General features: G+C 42.2%; 1 protein-coding gene across 6 annotated transcripts in view; it reads right to left on the bottom strand.

The window, feature by feature from the left end:
• TTC7A (tetratricopeptide repeat domain 7A) overlaps nt 1–12,846 on the bottom strand; it is a 182,317-nt gene that overhangs the window by 120,563 nt on the left and 48,908 nt on the right. For all 6 annotated transcript variants that reach the window (XM_049833714.1, XM_049833713.1, XM_049833712.1 and 3 more), the window contains one exon: nt 4,162–4,266. In XM_049833714.1, the coding sequence (XP_049689671.1) occupies nt 4,162–4,266 (105 nt within the window). The remainder of the gene's footprint in view (nt 1–4,161; nt 4,267–12,846) is intronic.

The raw sequence follows: 12,846 nt of genomic DNA on the forward strand, positions 1-12,846 counted from the left end.
CTTGCTAGAATCATTCACATGTGGGTTCAGCAAACTGTTGTGCTGAAACCCCAGCAAACCAGAAGACTAGGCAGCATGATGCCTCAGAAGTAATTCTGAGCCCACTACAAAGACATTTAAAACACCTGTGTAATGGGTTAGATAGAGTATAAAAGTTCCAACTTTGCTGAAAACTTTTGTATCTCCTGAGGTTTATTAAGTACAGGTCGAGCTGCACCCTGACCAGACAATTGTGGTCTATATAGGTGTACTAGTTTTGGAGGTTTTCTGGTCCTCCAAGAAAACAGGCATAAGCTTTGGAATTAATGAAGTATTGATTTACTGTCCACTCTGCATTTTTTTTTTTTTTTTAATTTGTGAAAACCTGTAATTCTGAAAATGGTAACCAAAATATTGCTTGTATCACTCAGTTGTTTACTGCAGGCCCAATCCCAAAAGCTAGTGGTTGATGGGGCAGATCACCTGCTGATGTAAGCCAGCATGGTGCCAATAACATGCCAGTGGAGTAGTGCCAACTTGCATCAGCCAATAATCTGGTCATACTGTCACAAAAGAAGCTGGGGGCATTTAGTTCTTTTCCACATCAGGCTCTGTTATATATTGATTTGCATGGCACAGTATGAATGTATGCATGTTTTTACTTTGATTTGTTCTGCATTGAGAGATTATTTCATAGATGCGATCTGAGCATCCTCAATGTTGTAAATCACTATGGTACACTTCAATTAATTTTTTGTTTCCCCTAGTTCTTAAAGTGTGCTGAGACACCATGTACAAAGCCAGGAAAATAAGTTAAGTAACCACTAGATTAATCAGGAACGAAACTGTTCTGTGCTCCTCATGACATTCTGTAATTATCCAGCTGCATAAATGTTTTGGGTTTTTTTTTATTGCTAGTAACTGAAATAAGACTAAAGTAGTCCTTGTCCATGGACCATAAACAGAGTACAATAGTGCACCAAAAGCACATAGTACACAGATGCAGGACATATAAATTAGCTGTTTCATTTGGATAAATGGTGATCTGATTTCACCCTTTTCCTGCCTAGCCAGCAATCAAGTATATAGATATACTTCCTAACTGAGAAATTAATCATGTTTTATATGTTCTGAAAAGCAAGATATATTTTGAGTATTTGTAACTGTTAATATCTGTCCATTAGACTGTTCCTATGCCATGTCTATTCTTTCTATTTATGCTGGCATTGATCAGCTTGTTCACTTCCAGTTTAAATGATTCAATTCTGATTTGATTGCCATGTAATTTAAATGCAAATAATTACTGTAAGGATGACATTTAGAAAAACAGCTCTGCTAAGCAGGAAGGTCTTTATTAGGCACAGGAGTTTGCCAGCAATATCAGAAGCATCCCTTTGACTTCAAGATATGGGAACTTATCATTTCAGTTCTTTCAGAAGATGCTCTGATTTCCCTCTGACTCCCCTTAATTAAAAATCTTCTATACCATCATCAAGTTTGCTATCAGGGTAGAGCATAGACCACTGAGTGAAAGGAAGAGGGGAGAGGAATATTTTTAATTTGGTTTTAGTTCATAAGGTTGCGCTCTAGATAACTGAAGTAAAATTACCCTCTTGTGAAATCAAGTTTGTATTTCATACTGCACCCCAGTTCTGAGCCAGGGTCTCAATGAATTAACACTGAAAAGCGTTTCACACAATGAAAAAGCAGTAGATAGAGGGAAAAACCCTCTTACTTTTTAATAATCAAAAGCAGCTCATTTTTCCCTTCTTTCTCCTATTTTTTAGGGTTAGACTGTTGCTTTATCAGCTCTGCCATGTACGAGAAGTCTGGAGATACTGGACTGCCTGAGGAGAGAGTTGGGACTGAATTACAGTCTCACTGTCTTTTTTAAGTGTCTCTACAACAAGGTATTTTTTACATGCTGCCTGTCCCAGCAGATCCAAAGAGATTTTGGTGAGAAGCACCAATGAGGAGGACAAATCCTGACTCCTCCCATTTCCTGGCATAGCAGCATCTTCAGTTTGGGCTCATCATCTCACATTCAACTCCTCAGCCATCCCAGTCGGCAGACTTTAATGGGACCATTTGAAATTTAGGCCTCAGTAGTGAGAGCTGCATAAACACCAGGGTAACACATGAAAGAAAAGGGATTCCATGCTATTTCTTTTCTTGCAGCACAGAAACCATGTCCTTTCCCCTCAACACACATCAATGACCCACTGTTTGGTAAAGTGCCTCCATTAAAACTTCATTGCTCCTGTTAAACGTAAGAACATGCCAGGGATCTTGATTTTAGCATGGCGTCTCACAAGACGCATTCACAGTATTTCAATTTTGTCCAAAGGCTAGTTATGGCAGAGGTTGCATGTTTAGCAAGTATCAAGAGACCACTGCCTTCCTGAAGTCACTATTTGTGTCTAGAAGTGGTCAAAGTCAGACAAAGCAGGTCTGAATGGACCACTCTGCTATTTGCCTTGTTGCCTTCTCTCAGGGTACTGAACTTCACCACTTCATAGTCAGTGCGGTCAAGTCTGCCCCCAAACTTCATTCCCAAACAGTTCTTCCTTGTTTGTAAGTATCAGGTCCAACAGAGCATCTTCCCTCATTGGCTTCATGGCTACAGTGCCTTCCCCTTGTTGGATTTGTTTTCACAGAGCAGGAAGGCAGAAGAGTAAGGGATTTATTTGCAATATGGAGATCCCAAGTTTGTCTCCTATATTAAAATTCAGGCTCATAGGCAAAAACTAGCCTGATCTAAGAGAAAGATTTTCCTCACATTTAACATGACTCTTCTGCTGATTTCTTTTTTTTTTTTTTTTTTTTTTTTTTTTTTTTGCCTCCTGGCAATCATTGAGACAGCAGAATTGCCAGGGTCTTGCAGTCCCCCACTATGGCTCCAAGTGAATGCAGAAATTTAGCCCCCGAATTTTCTCTAGCTTCAAAGTCTACAGAGTAAAAATTATCAATATACTTGCTGATGTTTTACACTAATGACAAGTTCATCTTGCTTTGAAAACTTCATCAGAGATACTAGCAAGAGTGTTCAACACAGTTGTAAAGCCTGACTTTCATATTGTTTTAATGTCTTTAAGAATCAGAAAAAACCTTATTTGCTTTATTAAAAAGGAAACATTCACTGTGAATGTTATTTTATATCACTGAATGACTATGAGCCCTCAAAATTTGGATACTGAGCTAAGTGGACAAGAGAGTTAAATTGCTCTATATAGAGAACAGAGGTAGGTTGGGTGGTTCAGCAAGGATTCCCTCAAGCCCTCAGACCTGATTTTTCCTAGAACAAGATACTTCCCAGTTTTTGCTGACTCACACAGTAGTTTAATCATTATAGTTTGAACAGTATAGTTCATTCAAAAACATACATAACCAGATCCCCTTGCTGATGGTGGTATAAACTGATACAACTCAATTAAGTTTAGCTGAATACCAATGTTCACCAGATAGGGATGTAGAAGATGGGGACACAGGGGATAGGGAGCACAACAACAGCAAATCTAGCCCCTACAGCTTTTCACCAAAATCTGGGCAGATTCTTCTGGTATTTTCTTTCATGCTTTCTTGCATCTTTATTTTACTTACATTAGCAATTATAAGCCTTCACTGACTGCAGGGACACCTCACGGTGAGGACAGGTGAAAACAGCAGGCTGCCATTCAATTAATTAAACCAAGCAGCAAAAGACAGAGAGATGTTTCTGTTCCTTGGGATAATCAGAATTTCACAGGCACAGACTTCCACTCCCACTCTGCTTCTGGGGCATACATTAACATACCCAGAACAGAAAACACTGACACAGCAACTTCAAGAACAAAGGACTGAGTCATCCAGCAGACCTGAACTGTCCAACAGTCAACATATAATTATTAACTATTTTGTCTTCCAGTGGCTACAAAAGTGGCCAATTCAACTTGACACTCAGTTGAAGCAGCAGTCCCCAGAATGGCTGTTACAGCTTTCCCCCAACCTCCTTTGTTTAATGTGCCAGCAAAATGCATTTCAGTGACTCACTGCAAAATTTCTTCCTGGGATTTTAATTTTTTATAAGGCATGCATATGTGTACGATTTTTAACAGGACTCCCTTTCTCCCTATTGCATCTACACCATGGCACTGTCTCTGCAGCACCTGATCCATTACATAAGAATTATATCAGCTTGCTTACCCAGTGCAGTGACCCAATGCAGACCTTGGCAGCCAGAAGAGGAACAGTGGGATCTGTAGGTCGCAGTTTAGCACACTCTTTGAGCACTGACACAGCATATGCTGACTGGAGGAGGAGGAGGGGGGGGGAGAGAGGAGGAGGAAATAAAAAAAGGCTGATTAGACAATGCTGTTACAGAGTACAAGATATTTCAGTGAAATGTACAAAGAAGTGTCTTGAAGTAAAGAATCATGTCAGCAACAAGTTAGTAACTGTATTCCCACCTCCACACACAGACACATGTGTGTGCACATGCGCAAGCAAACACATACTCTTCCCACGCTCAAAAGAACCATGCCAAAGAACTAGCCCTGGCTGTGCACTTTAAACAGTTTTCCTCGGCTGTTAATGCACTGGTTATTTTAACTCTGCCCTCCCAATTCACAAGAATTCTGCTATAGCTTTCCTTGCACACAACCATCTTCCAGTAAGCCAGAAAAGATCATAAAGAGCTTATCCTCCAGTACGTTAACATTTTAGGCCAAGTCTATTCAGAGAGAGGTTTGGGCAGCTAAAGTAATCTGCTCTGTAGGTTGTTTTGTGTCTTCTCCAGTTTCAGAGTATACAAGAATACAGCTGGGAGCCCACCATACAAAGGGTGGAGCAAGCAACTGCAGAGCAATACACTTGTTCAGTGGGTGGTCCAAGTAGCATGTGTTAGAAAGAAAGCCCATGAAACCCTTGCTGTCTTTCTGGTGTTAGGTTACCTTTAATGAACTATGTTTATTAAGATTAGCAGTTACATAGCCCCTTTGATTCAATATGCTCTACATACATTGCTTTTTACAGAACATATTCATGGCTGCCACATTTCAGAAGGTTTAAAAAAGGAGATGAGGAAAGCTCTGGTCTCAGAAGCTGGTGAGAAGGTCTGATCAGCCAATGAGGAGGTGACAGAAGATGCCCTGCCACTCTCTCCCAGACCACCCCACCTGGACCACAGTTTCTTTCACATTTCCAACCCTCATCACTACTGATCCCTGATCCCCCCAAATTCTCTCATCCTTGAGCTCAAGGGGAAGTTTTCTTCTTTCAGAATTTGTCCTTATATGCCCCATTCCTCCCAAACTCTTCCACACACAGGCCTCTCTCATTCAGCATTCCCTCTCAGAAGCACATTAAAAAGTCATGGCCTTTCCATATTACAGGAGTGCAGCAACAGAAGCTTGCAGAGTCAAACTAACTGCTATTCCTATCAAGTCCTGGGCATCTCCTCCTGACCCTGACCCCCAGGGGCTCTCCTCACCAGAGCTCTGACCAGCACAGGCAGCTGGGTCTGGTGTCTGCTCCAATCCCCCATAGCCTCGCACCGCAGCTTCATGCTCCCACTGGCCATCAGCACTTCCCCTCACACCACACCAAAACATGCTGCGCCTGCCACCTCCTTTCTCCACAGAACTGAAGGTCCCCTTCTTATGGGATTTGAAAGCCTGGATGGGAATTTGCTTGGAAGGGACCCTGGCAAAAGGGAAAAACAGATGTACAGCAGCCCTGCCTGTGCTAAGGCAAAGACGGGTTTCATAACCAAAGATGCAAGGTCTGCAGCAGCAGAGAGCAAACCCTCCTGCTTGAAAAGCTTGGGTACCTGCTGTGTAGTCTGAAAAGCAACAGTGCGCCCTACATTCTCCAGGCTGCTCCCACCTACCTAGATCATCAGGTATCATCAATAAAAGTAAGGAAATATTCGCTATTTTACAATTCCAAATGCACAATTTGCCTAAAGCCAGAAGGAAGCTTGTCTCAGAGCAAAGATGTGAATCAATAAACTTTGTGCTAGAGCTTAAACCACTACCTCACCCCTCTCAGAAATGAAGACTTGGGTAATTCAACCCTGAGGTACAGGAAGAAACACATCGCTGCGCTCTGCTGTCATGAGGTGACTAGCATCCCTCAGAATGAACGTCCCTGACTCCTATTTGTTCAGAACAAGTAGTGTCTTAGGTTTTAATGGCATCTTATTCCTCTCTCTCACAGAACACTACCTGCACTGCAGGCAGCTAGTATTCCCAGCAGCACTGCTGGATGTGTTGGAAATGCAAGCATAACCCCATAAGGGTCCTAGCCTGGCACATCATCTTCCTGCCCTCCTGCCCATATTCCAGCCCCACAGCTGTTTCCAGACAAGAGAAATCTAAAGAGTAGAGCAGGACAACATGCACCTTGCTGGTCAGTGTATCTGCAGCTGAACCCCCCAGCTGAACCCCCTTGTCATCTCACCATGCAAAAGTGAATTGAAAAGGTCAGGCATGTAAAAGCCCGTACACTGTCCAGTGCCAACACTTTCAGAAACAGATACAAATTGAGCCCAGTGGTGGTTTCTCAGCTCCCCATCAGCAGCACAACTGCAGGGAAAGCAGGAGGCACCTGGGAGCTGGTGACAGCTGCCTGACAGGCCAGCACAGCCAGCACTAGCACAAACCAGAGCAGCGAGAGGCCTGTCCTAATTTGGGCTACAGCTGTAGGACCTTCCAGGGTCTACACCAAAACAGAAGCGATACAACCCTCTTCCTTGCCAATTCCTCTTGAACTCCGCTCCCTCCCTGTCTGCAGCCTGTCCAATGAGTAAGGCTGGTCCTCAGGACAAGCCAACCCTGCAGACTCCAATAGCCTCAAACTGCAGAGCGCTTCTCATATCTGTCCTGGGGCAACTGCAAAACAGTGAAAACTGAATGCTGCAAAGCAGAAAGTCCCACCCTGTGCCTACACCCAAACACCTCATGCATGGAGTCACTTTATCACTTGCACTCAGGAGCTTCATGGATTTACAGAGCGAGAGCCACAGTTTCCACACTGCTGCTAAAACATTTACAAAGTTATGTCATTTTAAAGAAGTTTATAAAATTTGCAATTAAACATATGGAGCAGAAGTGGTTTTAGAAACACGGTGACATAGTCTTTCTCCCCAGCCATGTTCTAAAAAATTCAAGACATCTATATTTCACCTTGAAAACTTTACTCAGCAGAAATCATATACAGATGATGAAAACATTAGCCAATATCCCACTCCCATAGTGACCTTACTTAGGGGAGACTGGTGTGACATATAATATCAAGGTGTTTTAAAGATATTAATTACAGACATTAACAGGCAGGGAACAAGTATCATCCACTCAGTACTGAATACAGATGCCATTGGTTTGTAAAAATATTTAATATGAAACAGTGTTTGTGTAACATTGAAATAATCCGATAATTAAAATATACATATTCTTTCACTTAGCGTGGGTGGACCAGGCAGCCAAACACATTGTTTGTTAGATTCACTGCAAGGCAATAATAATTAGATTTATTGGTGAGGCATGTTTTGAGAAGAGCTGAGCTTGAACTCCAAATGAGTGCATGTTCCTACTCATAATTCTGAACTTCAAAGCCAGGCTTTAAGTTCTTTCTGTTAGCTTGCTAATTGCTGGATTGTAACAACTGCACTGGAACCAGTTCCCAAAGACTTCAGAAAGCTAGGGATTTGCCTCTGGGTCTCATTTGGCCTCTTTCTGGGAAAAAGGCTTTTAAGTCCCCCCAAACACACACAAACCCGTTAAACAGATATGGTTTAAAGAAACGGCAAGCTTGCCAACAGCTGCTCCATGGGGGTTTCAACTTTGTTTATGGGAGGTCTAATGTAGGAGTTCTCAGCCTTGGGATCCTCATCAGGTTTAAGCAGATTCATGACCATTCTCCCTTTGTTACAACCAACAAAGCACAGAGCTCAAATCAGGTTAGAGTGAAAACACTGATTTAATTAGAATGTTCAGCCATCAAAAAAAAAAAAAAAAAAAAAAAAAAAAAAGAAGGTGAACTGTATAATGGGCTTAAGAACTTCCATTACCTGAGTTGGGCATCTCCATCCTCCACATACCAACAACTCTGTGTTTTTTGCAATGGAAACAAGGAACGACACAGCACTACTGTTCCATATTTAAATCCAGTATCTACAGGAAGCTGGTTTTCTCTGTCTTCATCCCCTAATCTACTTGCATACAGTATTTTTCTTCTGCAGAGATCACAAACAGGCTCCACAATAATTTATGAAAAGAAAATTAGGAAAGGCAGTTTCTGGGAAGTAGCAAGCAATACTGACAAATGGCTGCTTTCAATACAGACTTCCAAAAAAGGTCTAAGTACCACATCGAACATGGGGGTGGCACTTCTCGATCTGCAGCAAGAAATCACAAGGAAGCTACGGGGAAGGATGGAGAGGACACTTCCCCCTAAGTAATTAAAGCAGCCACAGTTTTGAATCCTATAAGGGAGTAAAATGTAAAGAAAAACTTCTATCCAAATATAAAACATAACTCCCATTCCTCATTTACTAATTATATAACGAAGCATGCAAGCATACTCCTCAAAGATGCTTGCACAAGCTACACGGAATGAAGAATATTCTAGTTAAATCTCTTCCTTACTTTTCCAAAAGGCTCAAGAGATCTTGCCATCAATTACAGTAAACACATAGATGCTGCCCAAATGCTGGTTTCCCTAACTCACTCCAACACAATTTTCATTCTTTCCCCTCTCTCCCACCATACCAAAGCAACAAAAGAAGGACATCAGAGGTTTGTTTCATATTTAGAAGATAAAGAAACCACAAATGTAAGTACAAGGAAGAAGAACTTCCAGTCAGTAAATCATGCCAGGCAGAATTGACACAACACAAACGGTTGCTCTTCTCTTGTAAAGGTTCCAAAAACCTTTCTACTTTTTTGCTTCTTTGCTACTACTTTTCAGCCAGAGGGAAAAATGTTCCTCAAGGTGGTGGTTTTGGTAGACAGCCTCATTCCCAATTCACTGGGCAGTGTAGTACACAGATAAATCTCCACAACTACTACTGCTTTATTTCTAGCACCATTCTGTCTGATCTTAAAAACTGCACTATTTCAAAGGGATTGTGGGGAAGCAGGGGTGGGAATCCTTCACCATTATGCAAAAGTCAGTATTCCCTGTACCCTGGGATTCACAGCCATCTAGCTATAAATGACCTTGAACCAACACAGGAAGATAACAGAGTGAGCTAGCAATTGAGAACTCTAGAATTAGTTTTTTTGGTGTTAGCTTTCCACTGAATTTCTAGGTTTCTGTGAATCCCTCCGCATGAACATTATTCCCCTAAGACATTTACTTCTTTCAACACAGGGACCAATTCTCCCCCTTTTCTTTTACCTTATGTTTAGCAAATTAGAGCATTGAGGTTGAGCAGCTTCAAATATTCACTTCTAAAAGCACCTCTTAAATTCTAAGATCTGTAAGCATAACTTTGTGCTTGCTAATGTGACAGACACCCCACTTCACACATCCTGTCAAGAAAAGAGAGTTAAGCCTGAAGGCAGTTATATAGCCCACCTAGGTATTCTGCTCAACAGTCAGGCATCTTTGGAAATTTCCATTTTTTGTACTATCTACAGCACACAGGCACACCACCTTCTAATCTTTCTTTTGCACCAAAGGAAACCAAACTATTGAATATCCCCCCTAGGTAGCTGACCTTTGTAACAGGATCTTTAACCAATGAACGTTCAATATTTTAACTTTCATTCCCCAGCAATGCTATTTAAGGAGCCATCCAAGGTCTCTGTTGCTCCCAAGGTTCCTGCCTGCAACACAAAAAGAAATGTACTCTTTTTTTCATGCCAGTTGCCTAGCAACCAGCCTAAGCTTTTGCAAGGAAACCAACAGAAGGAGCAGCCTAAATCATAAAATTTGTCTGCTGTTGCTGCAGAATTATGTATTAAATATATTTAGAACTTCCCTTCTAACCTTCTGGAAAGCTGTATGTTGGCAGTACAGGCATGGCTGAGTCAAACTTGAAGCTCCTCAAAGCCGTTAGAGACATCTGCTTTCGCTGCACTGTTTAAATAAGGGGAACTATTCCTTTTCTTGGGTGCAACACAGATATAATCAGCTCAGACATTAGCTTGTCATTATTTGGCTACGACCAGTATATATCAGCAACTTGCACAGGGCTCCAAAATCAGACTTCGTGTCTGCATAAGACTGGTTTCAAAACCCTAAAAATGCTGCCAGCACAAGCCCTGGGCAGGGCTGCAGTATCTCCAGCTGCTGAGCAGCCAAGGGGAGCACAGTGACACTGCAAGATTAGCCTGAGAAGAGCTGGAGCCTACTCCCCCAGAAAAACAGCTGAATGACAGATGCCAAGAAGGATGTGATTATTTCCCTTTGTATAACACCAGATACATCCTGAAGTGGTATGTTATTAAGAAAACCATACAGGTAGACAAGCGTGACTCTTTCCTCCTCTTTGCCTTAAAGATGAACAAACATAAAGTATAAGAGCAGAGAGCAGCATTTTGTGTAGTTGAAAGCAGCTTTATGTGCCTAGTTTTGCAAGGTACCATGCTTGGAGCTTAAATCCCCCTACTGCTAGCCTATCTTATATATATGGCAATGTTGACCATTGTTCCTATGCTAGTAGGGGCTGGGGGAGGATCAGCACCAATGCAGTTGTTTCTAAGGTCATGCAATTGCTGTCCTAAAGGCAAGCACTGGGCTGAAGATGTTCTGTCAACACTGGACAAGAGGGGCTGGACAGCTGTGTGCCAGGCACACCCAGGAACACATAACCACCATTAGCAATCCCAGCACAAGGCCTGCTGAACATAGCCCTTGCCTCCAAGTAACTGCTTCCAGCTCCACTGGGCTCTCACAGAGGCTCTTCCCCACAGCCCCTTTAATTGATCCTGAGCTCTTCCTTTACACACTTTTTGCTGCACTTCATCCCCTAAATGAGTGTACAGGGTGAGGGCTAAGAGCAGATGATCCTCTCCTAGCAGATGCTTCACAGTTCCCTCAGCTGACCTGAGACTGTAACACTCCTCACTCCTCCTTTCAAGGAACACACATCCTAAAGCTTTTAATTCCCTAACCAAGTTGTGTTGTGTTGTTTTTGGGGGGCAGAAACATTAAATATGAACATGAAAATGGTTTTACGCACTGCATATGCTAATAATAATAAACATCCACTGGACATGAGAGATCAGTGTAAGACTGCTGCTAGTTGAATGGCTCAATTAGGGTACCCAGCACTTTTAGACTAAGTAAACTCAGTGTTCACAGAATAATTTCACAGCTATCCTTGAAAAATCCCTCCCTCACTACCCTTAGGAAAATGGCACATCATTGTCACTAAATAGAAATCTTGTCTCCTTGGTTGGTAGGTAGAAGAGAGGCATCAATGTTGCTTCACATTGTTCAAGGCAAATCAGTTTATCATTCCCTTAAGCAGTATGACAGGTTAAAAAAAGACACACATGATCCAGATCTAGAAGACTTTCTGAAGTACTGTCAATTTAAGCTAGAGCCCAATCCCATGATGCACTTGAGTCTCTACTCCCAGATAGCTCCAGTGACACTTTGGGACACCCAGGCTGGGTCCTGTGTGAGGCTGTTAGGTGTGGAAGGGGACAGAAATCTGAATGAGGGAATGCATAACTGATCCAACTGGTCCAAGGCCAGGGAAATGCTTGCAAGTGCACAGGGGCCCTATTTCACATCCCTTGTGCTTGCAACATATCACCTAGACACTATGACAATTTTTCCTCCAACTTCAGATATGTTGGTAGATCTACTCTAGTCTGCAGGAGCACTGTGTGCAGGTAATCTCCACGACCTCCAGTGGAAACTTTTTAGCTGAAAAGCAGCAGCAGAGAAGTCTGCCCCAAACAGCCGTCTCTCTTTTCACTACTGTGAAGACTACAGAGTCTTCTCTACTCTGTAAATAAGACTTCGGTCCTTCCTTTTCCCCATTCTGCTGAATACAGGTCACTTTTTCAAAATCTTGAGACAAGCAGATGCAACCTACTGCACTCATTTTACTCTGGCAGCAGGACTCATCTCACTGCCTGAGGACTCTGCCAGATGGCATCCAGCTATCATACCACTTGCCACTCAGACTCCAGCTTGTTGATGCACGGCAGAGCCAGGGAGCTGCTGTGCCCACTCAGTCTCTGGCTGTCATATTACCACATCACAAAGGTTATTATCAGTAGAAGCAACTTAAAGCAGCTGTGAAGAGTTCAGCATTCAGTTTTCCAGCACCAGTTCAGAAGAACAGGGGTGCTGCATTAGACCGATTTAAACCTTTCTCTTGCATATCCAGAACTGCACTTGGTGACAAAGGACATGTCTCACTATGTCTTTGCCATTGTCTAGGCTTTCCCAGCATTTCATCTAAAATTGCCTACAAAAGTCTTTCGAATTTCATGGTGGATTTTAATAATTTAAATAAACATGCTCCTTTTGTTCAGAAAACATACAGCTCAGTATACATGCATTCCCAAGAATGGGTTAAAAAACAACCAGACCACACCATCTTTCTCATTATGCAAGTTGTTGAGAAGCACAGGAAAGTGAAATTGCTGTCACTCCATTGTTTCCAGCTTAAGTGGATAGAAGACAGACAGGAAGGTTATGCTTCTCTGAGCTTTTTCATTCACTGTTTTATGAAGCCCTAAGGCCTCACTTGCTCTGTAAGAACTTACTGAAATGATGTGCCTATTTTTGTTAAGACACATGCTTTTTAGAATAATGTGTAAACTCAACCCTACATACAGTAATGTGCCTAGGTAGCTGGCTTGACATTCAGACTGATCACTTGTGAAAAATGACAGTCACCATTTGGCAATTTTTTGGCTG

This window comes from Accipiter gentilis, chromosome 30 (genome assembly GCF_929443795.1).
Source record: "Accipiter gentilis chromosome 30, bAccGen1.1, whole genome shotgun sequence".
NCBI classification, from domain to species: Eukaryota; Metazoa; Chordata; class Aves; order Accipitriformes; family Accipitridae; genus Astur; species Astur gentilis.